This window comes from Chanodichthys erythropterus, chromosome 21, assembly GCF_024489055.1.
Source record: "Chanodichthys erythropterus isolate Z2021 chromosome 21, ASM2448905v1, whole genome shotgun sequence".
NCBI lineage: Eukaryota > Metazoa > Chordata > Actinopteri > Cypriniformes > Xenocyprididae > Chanodichthys > Chanodichthys erythropterus.
This window is the reverse complement of record NC_090241.1, coordinates 3,896,852-3,915,253: the sequence shown is the minus strand read 5'-3', so window position 1 is coordinate 3,915,253 and position 18,402 is coordinate 3,896,852. Positions and strand designations below refer to the sequence as shown.

Below are 18,402 nucleotides of genomic sequence, written 5' to 3'. Positions count from 1 at the left end.
GTGAAAGTATTTATTTCGGGATGTTTCCTATTATTTTAAATGATCAGAATGTTTCTATGACACATGGTTCTAAAAATATGGCTTCTTATAAAAAAAAGTGTTCCTCTGGCTCAATTTACCCCAGGTTAGGGGTAAGATGAGCCGAGTCAGTAGGTGGGTGTAAACTGACCATCTGAATCAAACCCATGTGAAAATTTAAAGATAATGTACCTATTTTAAAAACTATATATATTTTACAAATATTTTTTAAAGCTAAATTAAACAACATAAAACCAACCAAATGAAGTTGAAATTTCAGTATCTTTAATTGTTTGCATTTCTGAAACAATATGTTGACCATCAAAGTTGTAACCTTCCCATAAACATACTAAACAGAGTTTGTTGAGTAAAATTAAATAAAAACAAAATAAGAATGAATGTCACTCAAAATAATAAATATTTTAGTCAGAAGGTTCTTGACATGGTAGTTTTTCTGCAATGTCGACCGTGTTAGACCATTAGAGACTAAGATATATATGATTAAACATCCTCTGGTTGGTATCAGAGAAGGATTTGGTGTGTTTGTACACTGTTCCTATCAAATAAACTCAAAAATAAAGATAAACTAAACCAGATGTGTAATATTACATTGAAACGACACCAGCTTATACTTCAGATTTAATTTAAATTCAGTGCCTTATGGTGGGGTAAGTTAAAACACTGGCTCAATTTACCCCACAGCATGTGGCTCACTTTGCCCATAGCTGCCATTTTAGGAAAAACAAGCTAGCATACCAATTCAGAATAATATTTAGCTAAATGACTTGCATGGTTTTATATGTTGCTAAATCCCCAATATGCATCATAAATAGTTTTAGACCGGGACAAATGTGCTTTGATGAAACAGTTTTTAAAGTAAATAAGCGACTTCCACTCCTCCCATATGCTTCTCCTTTTCACAGTCTGGCAGAAATGATGGGTGGTTCTAAAATATATGGTCACATGACAATAAAATGGTACGGTTGCCAAGATACATGGGGTGGGTCAACTTACCCACTGGCTCATCTTACCCCACTCTCCCCTACAACAATATAGTATATACACCAGCAATTGCTGGCAATTAAGTGTAATGAAAAAATAGATCACAAAAGTAAGCTAAGATTTATTTTTATTTCGATTTGTGCAGAAACAGTCAGCTGCCTGATACAAATAATGCACCTTATAAAAACTGCATGAATAGTCAAAAGAGTCTTGGTCACTTCTGTCCAATCGTAGTTGCACCTTTTAATTGCGTCATCGTCGACACGCCCACTATAATGGCGCTTCCGGACTGGACCGTGTATTTACTTTGTATCGCTTCAATATGTGGAGGGTTTTACATCTGTCGTTTTCCTAAATGCGCCAGAAGAAGTGCATGGAGAAACAGTGTGATCGGTAAACTGATGGCTCGCACAGAGAAACCACTGTTTTGGATAGCGTAAGTGTCTAGTTTGTCCTGCTGTGGCAGTCATTTTTTTTGTTTACACATGCTACTGGATTTATCCGAATATGATGTTTACATAAACTGTTTTGTAAGTCGTATTGAAATATAAATTATTTACGTATGTAGACGTTTCCTTCAGTGAATGTCACTGATTTGCTCATGGTTAGTGATTAATGTACCTAATGAAAATGTACTTGCAGTATTTTGTTTTTAGGGCTTGTGTACACCATGTTAGATCAATGAAATTATGCTTTCTTATAAACCAAACTAGGGTGCTTGTTGTGTAATACAATAGCCTAAACACGTATATAATATTAAAGGGTTAGTTCACCCCAAAATCAAATTTCTGTCATTAAATTACTCGCCCTCATGTGCTTTCAAACCCGTAAGACCTTCGTTCATTTTCAGAACACAAATTAAGATATTTTTGATGAAATCTTATAAGTTTTTTTGATCCCCCATAGAAAGCAACATAATTACCACATTCAAGGTCCAGAAAGGTATTTAAGACATTGTTTAAAGCAGAACTAAGTAACTTTTTACCTTCATAAATAGTTTCCTAAGTCCTTACGATGGTTAATGGACTTGTAGTGGTGTGTTTGAGGCGTGCACTAACCCCCTCTGGCACGTCTACGCCAGAAAACAGCACTTGCAAGTTGAGCTGCGCCGACCCGACGCAATCTCGCCTCATGTTCACATTCACGCGAAAGTGTCAGAATGCTTTACGGTAATTCAAAAACAATGTATATATCATGACTTTATAAGACAGTTTTGAAAATTACCCACCTCCATCGAGATTTCTTGTACTGTATTTGCAAAACTACTGCGCTGGTTGTAGTCCAGAGCAGCACTTGGAGTATTTACAGGAACCTGTAAATCTTACTGAGTTCCGCTTTAAATAATAATCACATGACTACAGTGGTTCAACCTTAATGTTATGAAGCGACGAGAATACTAACTCCTGACTGCTTTGTCGGACAACATGGCGGATTTGCCGTTATGATTGGTTTAGGGCTGCAACGATTAATCACGATTAATCGTTTGCAAAATAAAAGTCTGTGTTTACGTAATATATATGTGTGTGTTCTGCGTATAATAATTATGTATATATAAATACACACACATACAGGTATAAAGTTTAGAAATATATGCATGTATTACAAATCAAGTCAAGTCAAATTTATTTATATAGCGCTTTTACAATTGGTAATTGTTCAAAGCAGCTTTACATATTAGAAGCACAGAAAAAGGGAAGTGGTTAAAAATAAGCTGTACAACCAAGCGTGGTAATATGTAACATATACAAGATGGTGCTACATTAAGCCAATGTCGGCTGACTTCCAGGGGTGGAAAAAAACCCCTAGGAGAAAAACCCAGCGTGCTAGCACTGGGAAAAAAGTCCTAGGAGGGAAAAAACCCCTTGGAAGATATATATAATATATGTAAATGGATATGGAGATCAAAATCTGAATTATACATTTTTATTATAGAGATTAAAAATTATATATAAATATATGTAAGCGGATACAGAGATTAAAAATCTGAATTATAGATGCAGCCAGAACTGGATCTGTAGGCCCATTGTCTCCTGGGCTACGTTGTAGTCAGGTCCAGACACAGGTTCTCCATCTGATCTGGATACGGCCTGGATCCAGCACCTGGCAAACCTCAGGATAAGCAGAGAGACAGATATTAGCGGAGATGCCATTCTTATTCTGATGTACAGGTATATCTAGTGTTATAGGAAATGTTCTCGGTTCCGGCCGACCTAATTATTGCAGCGTAACAATCCTTTAACGGATTTGAAAAACGTTAATGTATTGATAATGTGTTATGTGTATGCAAGAGCAAAGAGATGTGTTTTTAGTCTAGATTTAAACTGACAGAGTGTGTCTGCTTCCCGAACAATGCTAGGAAGATTGTTCCAGAGTTTAGGTGCTAAATAGGAAAAGGATCTGCCGCCTTCAGTTGATTTTGATATTCTGGGTATTATCAACTGGCCTAAATTCTGAGATCGCAATAGACGTGAAGGACTATAATGCACCAAGAGCTCACTTAGGTACTGGGGAGCTAAACCATTTAGAGCTTTATAAGTAAGTAGCAAGATTTTAAAATCTATACGATGTTTAATAGGGAGCCAATGTAATGTTGACAGAACTGGGCTAATATGGTCATACTTTCTGGTTCTAGTAAGAACTCTAGCTGCCGCATTTCGGACCAACTGTAGTTTGTTTAAAAGCCGAGCAGAACAACCACCCAGTAGAGCGTTACAGTAATCTAGTCTTGAGGTCATGAATGCATGAACCAACTGTTCCGCATTTGTCATTGAGAGCATATGTCGTAATTTAGATATATTTTTTAGATGGAAGAAGGCGGTTTTACAGATACTAGAAACATGACTTTCAAATGAAAGATTGGTATCAAAGAGCACACCCAGTTTCCTAACTGAGGACGAAGATTTAATGGAGCACCCGTCAAGTGTTAGAGAGTATTCATATGTATTTATATATATTTTATATATACATATAACATTTTTCTTAAATATATACATGAATATGTGTGTATTTATATATATATACATAATTATTATACACAGAACACACACACATATATTACGTAAACACAGACTTTTATTTTGCAAACGATTAATCGCAATTAATCCTAGATTGGTTAGATCGCTTGTCAATCAATCTCCCAGCGAAGGGTCAATTGACAACATTTCTGCCCAAATATCATACCAACTATTATTAGTGTTTCAAAGACAGGGAGTGGGGCAACATGCCTGTACATAACTGCATGCATAAAATTCTCCTCTTTAAAAACACTTCCAGGTACTCTCTGTACACACGGACCAAACTCGGGTACATATTTCATAAGAGGCAGATGAGGAAAGCACGGGAGCGGTACCCCACTGGCCACTCCAGAACTCAACCCACAATAATAAACGGTAAGCAGAAACACCTTTTTCCATCATACACTCTGACTCAACAGCGTATTACCAATAATTAACATCACGCTATTGTTTTCAACAGGCATCAAGATAATACCGGTACCCATCTTATCAGACAACTACAGCTATGTGGTTATTGACACCGCATCCAATACGGCGGTTGTGGTTGATCCCGCTGACCCTCAGCCTGTTCAGGTTGGTTTCCAAACAAGTGGTTTCAGAAATAGTTTGCTGGATTATATATCTTACTCGAATGAAATTGCCAAACCCATGTGGTTTAGTGGAAATTACTCCCTCTTCCTCACTGGTTTACCAAAGTGTGTAAGATGGAACAATTTACAGTTATTTTTATTGGAAAACTGTCATTGTAGTGGACAGATTCCAGTTTTTCATTCACAAATGTAAAAGTAGAGTAGTAGTATCAAAATATCTAGGATGCTTCATATACATGAAGAGATGCTTTATTGGGCATGTGTGATGTATAAAGTCACATCTCATCTTTCATATCATATTAACAAGAGCCCCCTAACAAAACCCCTAGTTTTATTTTCTCATTTCTTATTATATCGTGGTCTGTCTTTAAACCCACACAGGCATGCTTAGAGAAAGAGGGGGCGGCATTACAAGCTGTTCTCTGCACGCACAAGCACTGGTAAGACCAAATTTGAAAATGCCAAACATTTATAGAGCCTGAATGCTGTGTAATGAATGTATTAGCAGCAACTATGACAGAATGACAGCGTTTTAGTTAAACGGTTAGTTCACCCAAAAATGAATTTTTTTGTCATTTATTACTCACCCTCATGTTGTTACACACTCGTAAGACCTTAGTTCATCTTTGGAACACAAATTAAGATATTTTTGATGAAATCTGAGATATTTTTGGCCTCCAATACACTGCAATGTTATTACCACTTTCAAGGCCCAAGACATTGTTAAAATAGTCCATGTGACGACAGTGGTTCAACCTTAATGTTATGAAGCAACAAGAATAGTTTTTGTGCACAAAACAATGTCTTTACTACCTTTCTGGGCCTTGAAAGTGGTAACAACGCTGCAGTCAGAAAGCTCACAGATTTCATCAAAAATATCTTAATTTGTTTTCCGAAGATGAATGAAGGTGTTATTGGCTTAGAATGACATGACGGTGAGTAAATGATGACAGAATTTTCATTTTTGTGTGAACTAAACAGCATCAAGATTGAATAGCTAAACACAAAAATTAAATAAAAGTATTTATATACATTTTTCCCAATCCAGGGACCACAGCGGAGGGAACAGGGCTCTAAAGAGACGCTACAGTTCCTGTCGAGTGTATGGGAATGCTATGGACAACATTCCAGGCCTCACACAGTCAGTACCTTTTGAATATCTTCTGCTGTTCCATCATGAATCATTTTAACTCTTAAAATGACCCTAAAATGAATATTCTATCATTATTTACTCAGCCACATGTCGTTTTAAGGGTTAGTTCACCCAAAAATGAAAATAATGTCATTTATTTTTGTTGAAATCCGATAACTCTGTGAGGCCTGCATAGCCAGCAATGACATTTCCTCTCTCAAGCTCCATTAATGTACTAAAAACATATTTAAATCAGTTCATGTGAGTACAGTGGTTCAATATTAATATATAAAGCGACAAGAATATTTTTGGTGCGCCAAAAAATAACGACTTGTATATTGATGGCCGATTTCAAAACACTGCTTCATTAAGCTTTGGAGTTTTATGAGTCTTTTGTGTCGAATCATGATTCGGATCACTTGTCAAACCGCTGAAATCACATGACCGAACCGCTGATTCAACACAAAAGACTCATAACGACTCATAACTCATAACAGAAACAGACCATTTAAATTGATGTTTTGTGGATTTAGCCCCCTTTCAGACAAAGACACAATAGATTTTGGAACTCGGCTGCACTTCAGGGCCTTCTTTACACCTGGGCACACGGTGGGTCACATGATCTACCTGCTTGATGGCCGGGTGATCGGTGGCCCCAGCAGCTTGTTTTCAGGGGATCTGGTATTCCTCTCTGGATGTGGTGAGTATGGCACTAAACATTACGTTATCATTAAAATGCCATTGTATCATTTTGCTTAAGATAATATTTGTAGTGTTATTGTTACCTGCCTTCACTGTTTGACATTGTGCATATACAAATTCTTTAATATTTTTTTTAAACTGATATTGATGCACAACAAGGTGTGCCAAAGGCAAACAAGAATTCTGGATTCCTAAATCCAGCTAGGTCTATTTAAAGCTCTGACTCATTTCCAACCCTTGTAGGGAGAATGTTTGAAGGTAATGCCACAACTATGTTGTCATCTCTGGATACTGTGGGATCGCTGAGCGATGAAACTCTGCTTTGGCCTGGTATGGAAACATAGACTTTTTATAGTCATTTCACACTTGAAGTTGTTAACCAGAGTCAATTTTGTTCTTAGGTTATTTGGTCCATGTTTCAGACTTTACTCTGGGATCATAATAAATCCTGGATAATCAGTTATTTATTGGACAAGTACAGAACATAAGCTGTTTGCATAACCTTCATGACTCCAATTAAAGCTTTTGTTGTCAATTTTGAACTGTTACCCTTAGGCAAGAGAGTGTCTGCAACTATATCAAATGCATTAATTAATTATTAATGTATTTATGGCATTCTTGCACCACATTTAGGACTTTTCACACTTGAAATTCTAAACCCTGGGTAAATAGAATCCTGGGTTATTTTGCTTCAAATTTCACGCTGCTCATAATTTACCCGGGGTTAATTAATCCTGGGTATTCATAAACTCATGTTTTATCCTATACATTCCTAAACCCTGAGGTTAACATAATTATTTGCATATTTGCTGTGTCAGTGTCATTAATTGGATGAGACCAGCGCACAACCTGTTTACATAAAGACTCTAGCATTGCCCATCCTCATATTACATTGTTTGACTGTACTTTTTCTGAATGGACTTTGCGGACTATAGAGGCAAGAAATAAGGTGCTAATCCTACTCTGAAGCAGGGTTTCATAACCCTGGGCAAAAAGCGCTGCTAAATTACAAGTGTGAAACGTTTCTTTACCTGGGGGTTAAAATGGTGTCCCTATTATGCCCTATTTTGAATCATTGCTTAAAGGTGCAGTAGGTGATCTGGGAAATACTAACATTAGCCTGCTAGCATTAAAAGCATACGATCCCAAGTGTCATGAGAAGGCATTAAACTACTTCATGTCTCAAAGCACATAACATTACACTAATAATAAACATAAACAACTTAGAAAGCTTGTACCTGACTGCTGCAGATTCATTTTGGTGTTGATACTGTTGACATGGATCCGCATAATTCCGAGTCTGACTGTGGTGAGAAATCGAGTCCCCCAGGAATCGGGTCTCCTTTAGGACCCCGAGTGATCTCATTGGTTTAACAGGCTTTTTTAATGGGTAGTAAATTTTAGCGCCTGATTATAATTCCTGCAAAATCACGTTATGATTTATCTTTAAAATGTATCTTTAAAATTACATGTTTCATATACTAGTATATAACTGAAGCTATAGGTTTTGTAATCAAGCATTTTTTGTTCTTACTGTTTTTAGTTAGCTTATGTACTAGCATAGCATACATCTACCCGATTATCTTATATTATGTTAGCTATGTTTTTTGCTTCCAATATCTGTTTCTAGTTTGTTTTATTATGCAATACATAAGCATTCATTTTATATTTCAAGCATGTTGTTTATGCACTTAATGTAATAAACATCATACAAAAGTGAAATAGGTTATAATTAGGCAAGACATCACTATAACAACTTTTGATCAGGCATTACCGCCTGGGTCCTAAAGGAGACTCGATTACTGGGGGGGACTCGATTTTTCATGACACCGGTTAGAACGTCACGGGTTGTCATCTTCTAATTACAGTAGTTATGGCATGAACGCAGCATAAGCTCGTTGTTTTGATTCAGTAGTAACTGTAAAAGGTGGCTGCTGTTTGTTTGTGGTGCTCCGTGACTGACATCTGTCTACATAAACTCTGCATAGCATGAAGCACGCTGATGACGTACAGTATAATGTCTGCGTGAACAGGCTGCACGAGGTTATGTAAAAACATATGTTGACAGGCAGGTAGGACATTGTATTATTACATTCTGACAAAATATAATAACTGGATGAACATTTTATGGTCCTACGCCTTCCACAGACTATATTTATAAAAATGCATTTAGACCATTTAATATAGTGATTGCTATCAGGATATGAGGAGACTTTCAATCAGTATAACAAAAAATGTTTCTGTAGAGAATCACCTATTGCACCTTTAACCCTTTGTTTAGGCTGGATTTAATCCAGGGTTAATTGTAATGTGACAAGCCTGTTTGTCATTTTTAGTTTTTGTGCACAGCTTTTTTTATCCGATTTTATTCTTTTTGCAAACTAGCACTCGGGTGTGATTCTAAGGAAAAGCTCAGTCATGTTAATAAAGTTGGTCTCTCTTCTCAGGACACGAGTATGCTGAAGATAACCTTCTGTTTGCTGCAGAAGTGGAGCCTTGCAATGTTGTGCGGGAGCAGAAGCTGCAGTGGGTGCAGCAACAGAGGGGTCAGAGATTGTGTACAGTAAGGAAGAAGAGAATTTGATTAAAAATCCCTAATATCAAAGAAGATGCCAAGATGTCCAAGACAGTCCTAACACAACTGACCTACATAAATAATACCATTAAATAATCTAAATAATATTCCTACTAGCCAAGCTTTATTTAAAGGGATAGTTCACCCAAAAATGAAAATTCTGTCATCAGTTACTCACTGTCGTTTTAAACCCAAGTCTTTCATTCATCTTAGGAACACAAATTAAGATATTTTTAGTGAAATCTGAAAGATTTTTACTCACACATAAACATTGATCAGTGAATGCATAGAACACTCAGATTTGGTAAATAGATTCTTGAGCGTGTTTGCTAGACACGTGAGATCCAATGAAGTTCATTGTTGCATGTCATACCAGCATGAGTTGTGAGGTATGTTTGAACTATTTACCATATTTGAGCTGTGTTCGCTGATCAGTGTTTTTATGTGAATAAAAGCCTAAATGAAATTTTTGTGTCTTTGATTAAAGGGATGGTTGATTATAATTTCACTTTTTTAACTTTAGTTTGTAATGTTGCCGTTAGAGCATAAACAACATCTGCAAAGTTATAACTCAAAGTTCAATGCAAAGGGAGATATTTTCTTTTAAAGAATTCTCTGTTTAAGGACTACAACAAACGGCTGGTAGGGACTAAAACGAGCTTCTTCCTGGATTAGTGACATCACTAACTCTAAAATTTACATAAACCCCGCCCATAAACCATGTTGTTACCATGGCGTCATTTTACGCCGGCCTGCTTTACAAACGAGGTCAATAGGCCAATTTCACACTTCCGGGTTTTTGGCTTCCGGAACGATCCACACAGTGTAAAAGTTTTTCCGGTTACAGTGATAGATAGCCTCGATCAGAACCAGCTCGGAGATCAAAGTCGTTTTACGAATTAAATGTCATGAAAATGTTTGAACGTTCTTGGTGAATTATTGGTGAGACTACAGAGCTCTCATTAAGAGCTAAATTTAATAAATAATTTGAAGTGATGGCGGTTAAACTGGTTATATTCTTCGTGCCTGTTTGGCGCGGATGTGCATTATCGCTCTCCATGTGCTGTACAGACGGTGCCTGCGTCTCAAAGTGCATACTATCCATCCTAAATAGTAGTCTATGTGTAATATTCAGTGCTATTTAGGGTAGATAGTATGCACATTGGGATGTATAAAGTGCTTTTAGCGACGTGCTGGAGAAATGATCAGCGGTAAGCTCCCTTAACACGCAAGATCCTCTGATTCATGTAACGGTCACGCTCGCACCCTGATATTTCTGGATCTAAACACTTAAGTCTCTCACTCATTTTCCTGTCGTCATCATCTTAAAGTGTGTATTATGCGCAGTATTGTGCTGTTGCAACATTAATGCAAAGACTGATAGTTGTACAGTGTGGTGTTGGAAATTAATTATGTCTTAGTTTAATCATTTTAATCGATCAGGATTAGTTATAACATAACTGATAACATATGCTTGAATGTGGGATGTGATGCCATATGAGATTACATGCTATATGTTTTTAAAACATATTAAACTCATGACAATATTATGTATCTCGATTTTATACCCCCCATTAAAGTATATATTGGGAGTTTTTTTTTTTTTATGAATAAATTATATAAATAAATAATGTTCGTCATACGTAATACGATCGGGGGAATTGATGAATGAGCTGCGTAGCCTTTACTGTATGACAGCTGGTGATATAAATCCACCTGCCGGTAAATTCGAGCAACGGTCTGAGTGGCCGTACAAGCTACAAACCAGTAGAAAATAATTTCTTTGTAGATTATACAGAAGCGACTTGGAAAACAGACAAAACAGAAAAGGTAAGAAGCGATATTTGAGAAAAGAGCATATCTAATAGCCGCAGACGCATAGCGGAACTAACTTTACCCTGCGTCACGTGATTTCCGATTCTTGTGAAAAAGGCCTATTCAACGCTGGATTTGCACAAAAGATGAACATGACGACACATGCTAGTGGATGAGTTGAATCAACTCCACAGCAACTACATAAATTTATCCACTAACCATTCAGAAACGTCCAGTTTTATTCTAAAAGTTGTAACTTCTTCCTGAGTCTCTCCATCAGTGGAACACTGTTACTGACAATCCTCATTTTGGCTGCGTGAGATTCTCCAGCTTTGTTGTTGTTGAGCTGTTAAAGCTCCGCCCTCTTCTGGAAAGGGGGCCGGGAGCGGCAGCTCATTTGCATTTTAAGGGACACACACAAAAACGCTGTTTTATTGCTATAATAAATGATCTGTGGGGTATTTTGAGGTGAAACTTCACAAACACATTCTGGGGACTTATTATTTTGGGAACATTAAATTGCTCAATTAATATGGATTTATTTTACAATCTCCAATTTTCGCTTTTGGGAGAACTAACTCTTTTAAATTCATCCTCTCTGTTCTTCATACAGTGTCCATCCACTCTAGCAGAGGAGAAGCAATACAATCCTTTCCTGCGGAGTCACTCCGAGGATCTCCAGGGGGCTCTGGGCCTGCAGCAGAAGCAGGACGAGGACTGGACGTCGTATCGCGCCCGTGTTTTAGAGGAGCTGCGCAGACGGAAGGACATTTATAAGGAACGATAAGGCTTTTATCAACTTACATTTGAAGGTTGCAACCACTGAAACCATTCCAAACTAAACATGTACTGCTCCCTATGTATAAGTGAGCTGGATTCAAAGAATTAATGTGAATTTAAACGGTGACCTGACAAGTAAAGGGTTTGTGCAGAGAGTGAAGTTGATTTGGGCATTATTTTGTATACAAAAATAAGTTTCTTTTAACTTTAAGTATTTGGTAGACTCTTGACTCGTTTTAAAACACTTGCCCTTGACAATGTAGGAGATGTTCCCTTTAAAATTAACCAGCGTTTTGAATAATTATGGTACCACAAGCACTGATATTTATGTTGTTCTAATAAACTAATGAATTATGAACTAATTTGTGACTGGATTCAATATGTTTTGCACTGTGGCGCGATTACAAGAAGGTTTACGGCAGTTGTTGACAACATCGTTTCCAAGGAAACCAAAGATGCTAATAAGTTGGAGGCATGAACGAAAAACACAAATGGACCCTAAATAAAACGGTTTAAAGGCGTAATATAGATGTTGTTAGTAGTCTGGATTGTCGTGTTAAAGCCATATGTGTCATTTTGTAGTTGATTTCGTTAATTCTGCCTTTTAATAGCATTAGCAAAGTAGCTCGTTTGACCTGCTGAAGCTCTGAGCTGTTAAAAAACAATCAAGGTAAAAAGAAACAGACGCGAATAGTTTAAAAATTCTTCACTTCTTCGATCTCAAAAGTCGATATTAAATATATATATATGTATGTAGGCAATATTTATAAATATATAAAATTCATCAATATTTTGACTATCTGTGATAGTCTCTGGTTTTATCTGAACTTTGCAAGACATGGAGGAGAATGAAACCGAAGAACTGAAAGCTTCAGTTAACGCAGTGGAGTTTATTTACAACACTGGTAAGTAATTTAAACATGATTATGATTCAATAAGTTCAGTCACTTCTACAGTTGATGCTATTTTAGGGTCAGGGACCATCTGTTAATGGCATCAAGGCCCTTCACGTTCATAAATTTGTTTCTTTTTTATGTATAATCTGAACAGCTGATTTTCTATGATAATTTTGCAAGATGTATGCCAGTATTGTAATAAAGCATGAGGCACTGACATCTACATAAATGTCTTTTGTACTGAATGTTTCTTCACAAGTCCTTTCAGATCCTCATAACTGCGATCACCATAAATGAATCTTCAATAAAAAGACTAACAGTAAGTGATTGCAATTGACTTTTGACACTTCCCATAGGATCCAGGGATCTGGACGAATGTTTGTTTGCGGATTCACTTGTGACTGTGTCAGATTCGGGCAGGGAATTGGGAGACTTCTCTGTGAGCGTCACCAAGGCCAGCTACAACGAGGAGCTCTGCTATCTGCTCCATGCCAACAGTCATGGAGCAGTTGATGACATTCCTTGTGGCACATCCATTGAAGGTGTGATTACACTATATAATGACTATTTCTACTCTTTATTATTTGTTAGTGAGAACACACATTGTGTCATTTTCTCAATCTTTTCTTAAGGTTTGTTAAACTTAAAGGATTAGTTCACTTTAAAATGAAAATGACCTCAAGCCATCCTAGGTGTAAATGATTTTCTTCCTTCTGATGAACACAATCGGAGTTATTTTAATAATATCCTGACTCATCCGAACTTTAATGGCAGTGAACGGGACCAATGAGTATGAAGCTCAAGAAAGTGCATCCAACCATTATAAACGTACTTCACGCGGCTCCTGGGGGTTAAAGGGTTATTTTAGCCAAAAATGAAAATTCTGTCATTAATTACTCACCCTTGTGTCGTTCCACACCCGCAAGACCTTCATTAATCTTCGGAACACAAATTAAGATATTTTTGTTGATATCCGATGGCTCAGTGAGGCCTCCATAGCCAGCAATGACATTTCCTCTCTCAAGATCCATTAATGTACTAAAAATATATTTAAATCAGTTCATATGAGTACAGTGGTTCAATATTAATATTATAAAGCGACACGAATATTTTTGGTGTGCCAAAAAAAAAAAAAAAAAATGACTTATATAGTGATGGCCGATTTCAAAACACTGCTTCAGGAAGCTTCGGAGCATAATGAATCAGCGCGTCGAATCATGATACGGATCGAGTGTCAAACTGCTGAAATCACGTGACTCTGGCGCTCCGAAACGGTGATTTGACATAAAAGATTCATAACGCTCCGAAGCTTCCTGAAGCTTGAAATCGGCCATCACTAAATAAGTCGTTATTTTGTTTTTTTTTTTGGCACACAAAAAATAGTCTTGTTGCTTTATAATATTAATATGTTCTCACATGAACTGATTTAAATGTTTTTAGTACATTAATGGATCTTGAGAGAGGAAATGTCATTGCTGGCTATGCAGGCCTCACTGAGCCATCGGATTTCAACAAAAATATCTTAATTTGTGTTCTGAAGATTAATGAAGGTTTTACAGGTGTGGAATGACATAAGGGTAGTTAGTAATTAATGACAGAATTTTCATATTTGGGTGAACTAACCCTTTAAGTTTTTTAACTTTTAATATGAATATGTTAGCCTTAAGGTTATGAATAAGTCGGTGTGTTCCAAAACAATGATAAAATTCGCATTTAGGAGATACAAGCATTCAAAACTTAGTCTCTCACTTCCGCTAAAATAGATCACGGATTTTCATGACATCACATCACACTTTAGTTTCTTGTCAAATCTTCGGTCCAATCAAATACTCTCTAGAATCTGAAGTCCCGCCTCCTCTTACACTGAAATCGGTCATTTGTTCACACATTTACTAGTTTCTACATGGTGAATGGCACATAGTGCACTGTATAGAGAATAGGGAACGATTCAGACAGTGCAAATATGCTTTCCTTTGACTCGAATGAACCGCCGCAACGCAAGCAGCTCCGGTTCAAAGACACGAGACCCAAAAAAAAAAAAAAAAAAAAAAAAAAAAAAAAAAGACACGAGACCCATTTGAATTCTGCTCAGAATGCTGTATATAAGTGATATAAAGCAGTCATTCCCAAAGGCGGGGTCCCGACCCACAAGTGAACGAACGTTCAACATAACTTTAATACCAAAATAAACAAGAACAAAACGAAAGTAATGCCGGCAGACCCACGCGGACGTCTGCCGGCCACACAAACATAATAAAACATAACGTAAAGTCCAGGCCTGGTCCTTTATCGTCCTTCACGGTAGTCGCTCCTCCTTTTATGCTCCCGGAGTTCCTCCGTGAGGGACTCAAGGCCGGTGCGCCTCACAGGTGAAGCTCATTAACACTCGCGCCACCGGCCTCGCGCCGTTCCCTCACGGCTCTCGCCCACTTTATGTGTAGTTCACCAATTAGCCGCACGAGGGAGCTCGTCGTTTGTTTGTTTTTTTCCCCTTCTTTAGTTGCGCTCTGCACTCGGCAACCAGCCATAAAAATGGATGCTTGGCTAATTAAGAAGAAAAAAACAGCTAAAGACCAGGCTAACACTGCCAACAGCCAAAATACCGTCCCCGAGGGAGGCCAGCTTGACACTGTAATGATGAGAATATGAAAACAATGAGATGCCCTGTCAACTCTTCCTTTCTCATTTCACCTCTGCATTTTACTTATTGTCAACAACAGGTAAATAAAAATAATTGTGCTTTGTCAAATATCTGTATCTCTTTTAAATAGTTAAGTGGAAGCTTAACTGACCTTAAAAATGGTCATACATATTTTGTTAATGCATAAATTCTCTTTGTGATATATGAACTATATGGGCCTAATGTAATTGGGTCACAAGGATTTATCGAATTTAAAATGTGGGTCCCCAGAAGTTTGGGAAACACTGATATAAAGGACATTATGAGGAGAAACGGTTAGAGATTAGAAGGAAACTGAGGTCTTTACTGAGTCTAACGGCTCTGGCCGAGCTGTAACATTAAAAAACGCTTATTTAAAAAAAGAGGTGGGGCTGTTCGATATATTGCCCTGTCTTCCTGTTTCAGTTGAAATTACGTCATCACATTGAATAGTGCTGCGCATTCCAAGACACTTCAGTGGCCCTTTTAACTTACAAAGAAAGTGTAAAACTCTCACAGTTCAAAACATTTACGCTACATCCTACGCCTTCCATATTCAACTTATGGAAAAAGCCTAACTGACGGAGCCGTGTGGGATGCACTTTCTTCAGCTTATAGTCATTGGTCCCGTTAACTGCCATTATAAAGCTTGGATGCATCAGGCTATTTATTGATATAACTCTGATTGTGTTCATCAGAAAGAAGAAAGTCATATACACCTAGAATGGCTTGAGGGTGAATAAATCTAATTTTCATTTTAAAGTGAACTAACCCTTAATGTTTGTGCCCTTGTGTTGTTGCCAGCCTACATATCCAAAAAGCTTGAGATACTGGAAGAGAATCATCACGAATATGTAAAGGTATCTTTTCTATCAACATAAAGTTTATGAAACCATAGAGTAGGTTCTGGTTCATTTAGTACTTGTTAACCAACAGACTCAGTTTAATGTTTTATAAATAATAAATGTAATAATCTAAATCGCAATGTAAAGCCACCCAAATCTGAGGTGTTGTAAACATTCCAGCTGGAAAAGCAGACGGTGGACCGGAAGGTACATATTGTTAGACAGGATGATCAACTAGTGGTAAACAGGATCATCTCAGAGAAAGAGGTGAGTGTGCTGTACAACATATGTTGAATACACGGTATATTTACTTAAATTTGTGCAAAAAAACCCCCAAAAAACATTTAAAATAGACAGTTTGTGTCAGTAATATAAATTCTCATCTTTTATCTCATTCTTTAGGGAGTGAAGACACAAACCCACACATTTCCATTAAGTTCTCTAAAAGGATTTGTGTCTGAGGCATCCAACTTCCTGATCCTGCGCATTCTGGCTCGGCACAAGACTGTTCCAGAAAATATGACATTCCTTTCATTTGATGCAAATACAGTGCTTTCTAAATCAGGTTATGTAAGTCCAGGCCAGGGAGCCTATTACAGGATCTTATTTATAGGCCAATTGATTATTATGTCTTGCTGATTATCATTCTTGCATTTGTTTGCTTCAGAGGGCACTTGGGTGGAAGACGCAGATGATTGGGGAAAAGTCAGTCGATATCTTTGGGATTGAAAGGACTGTCTCCTCTGCAAAGGACTCCTCAGCAACTTGGCATTGCTACTTCATGCCTGATGGGTAGAATACTCTCTTCTCATCTGTTTCTCATAAGTGGGTGGTAGCTGTTGATTAGCATCTTTCAAACAAAACCAAAGCTGCCATATATGGTTGTTTACAAACTCAAAGCATTTTCAGCACCTACAGATGGAGTTTTAAAGAGATGCAGAGGTTTGAACATTAACTTTCCTAAAATATTTTACACTTAGGCATCTGGCAAGCAGAGTGCAGTTGGGCTCGCCTGCAATTATGAAGCTACTGCATTTGCCTTTCTTGCTCGATGGAGGTTTGAATACTTGACTTTATCACTTTGCATTCTGCTCCTTTGTGATCAGAATTAAAGGGTTAGTTCACCCGAAAATGAAATAATGTCATGTATTACTCACCCTTATGCCGTTCCACACCCATAAGACCTTCGTTCATCTTCAGAACACAAATTAAAGGATTAGTTCACTTTCAAATTAAATTTTCCTGATAATTTACTCACCCCCATGTCATCCAAGATGTACATGTCTTTCTTTCTTCGGTCGAAAAGAAAATTAAAGTTTTTGATGAAAACATTCCAGGATTATTCTCCTTATAGCAGACTTCAATGGGCACCAAACAGTTGAAAAACAAAATAACGAATTTGGAGTCACGGATTCGATTCGTAAAGCTCCGAAGCAGCGTTTTGAAATCGGCCCATCACTATATTGTTGAAAAGTCATTATTTCGTTTTTTTGGCGCACAAAAATATTCTCGTCGCTTTATAATATTAAGGTAGAACTACTGAACTCGCATGAACTGATTTAAATATGTTTTTAGTACCTTTATGGATCTTGAGAGAGGAAATGTCATTGCTGGCTATGGAGGCCTCACTGAGCCAAAAAATATCTTAATTTGTGTTCTGAAGATTAATGAAGGTTTTATGGGTATGGACGACATGAGGGTGAGTAATAAATTACATTATTTTCATTTTCAACTAACCCTTTAATCTTTAAAGTCAAAAAATATGAATTAAGCAAAAGGTTTGCTTTTTTTTCAGTGGAAAAAAACAACATTCCTGTGTTTGAGAAGAAGCCACTCATCTGGGAGGAAGACATGGAGCTTTACTCAAAATTTCTTGACAGAAAGGTTTAACACAAAGTACAATGTAAAATAATGGTCACTTCTAAACAAATTTGTGACTCATTTTCACTTATGACACAGGAGGAACTCAAAGCGGACTACTCCTCCTATATCAGACAACACCCTGAGCTAAAGGCTTTAATGGCGGACTTCCTGCAGTTCCTGCTGTTGAGGAAACCTCAAGATGTCTTCTCCTTTGCTCGTGACTTTTTTGCACCCTTTGCCTCAGGGAAAATCCCATAATGACTCCCAAAACCTTCCATAGCAATAATAAACACTAACAAAGTGTGTGATGTAGCAGAGATGGAAAATAAAGGTTTTCTTCTAATAGTGCCTTGGTATATTGACTTTATGCTCTGTTTTTGTAATAGTATTTGCTTCATATGGATGACCATATACTGAATGTGAGAGACACAATAGATTGGCAGTGCAGTGATAAAGAAATATTGCACATAATGTTTGCCCAAAAATAATTAAAAACAGTAAACATTCTAGC

The 18,402-nt window shown here is 37.3% G+C and overlaps 2 protein-coding genes across 4 annotated transcripts; both read left to right on the top strand.

The window, feature by feature from the left end:
- The first annotated feature begins 1,291 nt into the window (after positions 1 to 1,291).
- On the top strand, positions 1,292 to 11,963 carry pnkd (PNKD metallo-beta-lactamase domain containing). 2 transcript variants are annotated; one of them, XM_067372982.1, is made up of 9 exons: positions 1,292 to 1,456; positions 4,294 to 4,409; positions 4,495 to 4,607; positions 5,006 to 5,064; positions 5,673 to 5,765; positions 6,290 to 6,456; positions 6,702 to 6,788; positions 8,906 to 9,021; positions 11,462 to 11,962. In XM_067372982.1, exons 1-9 carry the CDS (start codon positions 1,296 to 1,298, stop codon positions 11,633 to 11,635), a joined length of 1,086 nt encoding a protein of 361 aa, XP_067229083.1. In that variant the 5' UTR covers positions 1,292 to 1,295; the 3' UTR covers positions 11,636 to 11,962. The 2 variants fall into 2 exon arrangements, with proteins under 2 accessions (XP_067229083.1, XP_067229084.1); XM_067372983.1 differs by lacking the exon at positions 1,292 to 1,456 and adding an exon at positions 3,051 to 3,188 and having other exon boundaries at positions 11,462 to 11,963.
- Positions 11,964 to 12,141: 178 nt separating this feature from the next.
- catip (ciliogenesis associated TTC17 interacting protein) lies at positions 12,142 to 18,306 on the top strand. 2 transcript variants are annotated; one of them, XM_067372985.1, is made up of 10 exons: positions 12,142 to 12,298; positions 12,465 to 12,533; positions 12,881 to 13,066; positions 15,988 to 16,043; positions 16,209 to 16,295; positions 16,431 to 16,598; positions 16,696 to 16,820; positions 17,009 to 17,085; positions 17,824 to 17,912; positions 17,988 to 18,306. In XM_067372985.1, exons 2-10 carry the CDS (start codon positions 12,467 to 12,469, stop codon positions 18,147 to 18,149), a joined length of 1,017 nt encoding a protein of 338 aa, XP_067229086.1. In that variant the 5' UTR covers positions 12,142 to 12,298; positions 12,465 to 12,466; the 3' UTR covers positions 18,150 to 18,306. The 2 variants fall into 2 exon arrangements, with proteins under 2 accessions (XP_067229086.1, XP_067229085.1); XM_067372984.1 differs by having other exon boundaries at positions 12,438 to 12,533.
- The last annotated feature ends 96 nt before the right edge of the window (positions 18,307 to 18,402 follow it).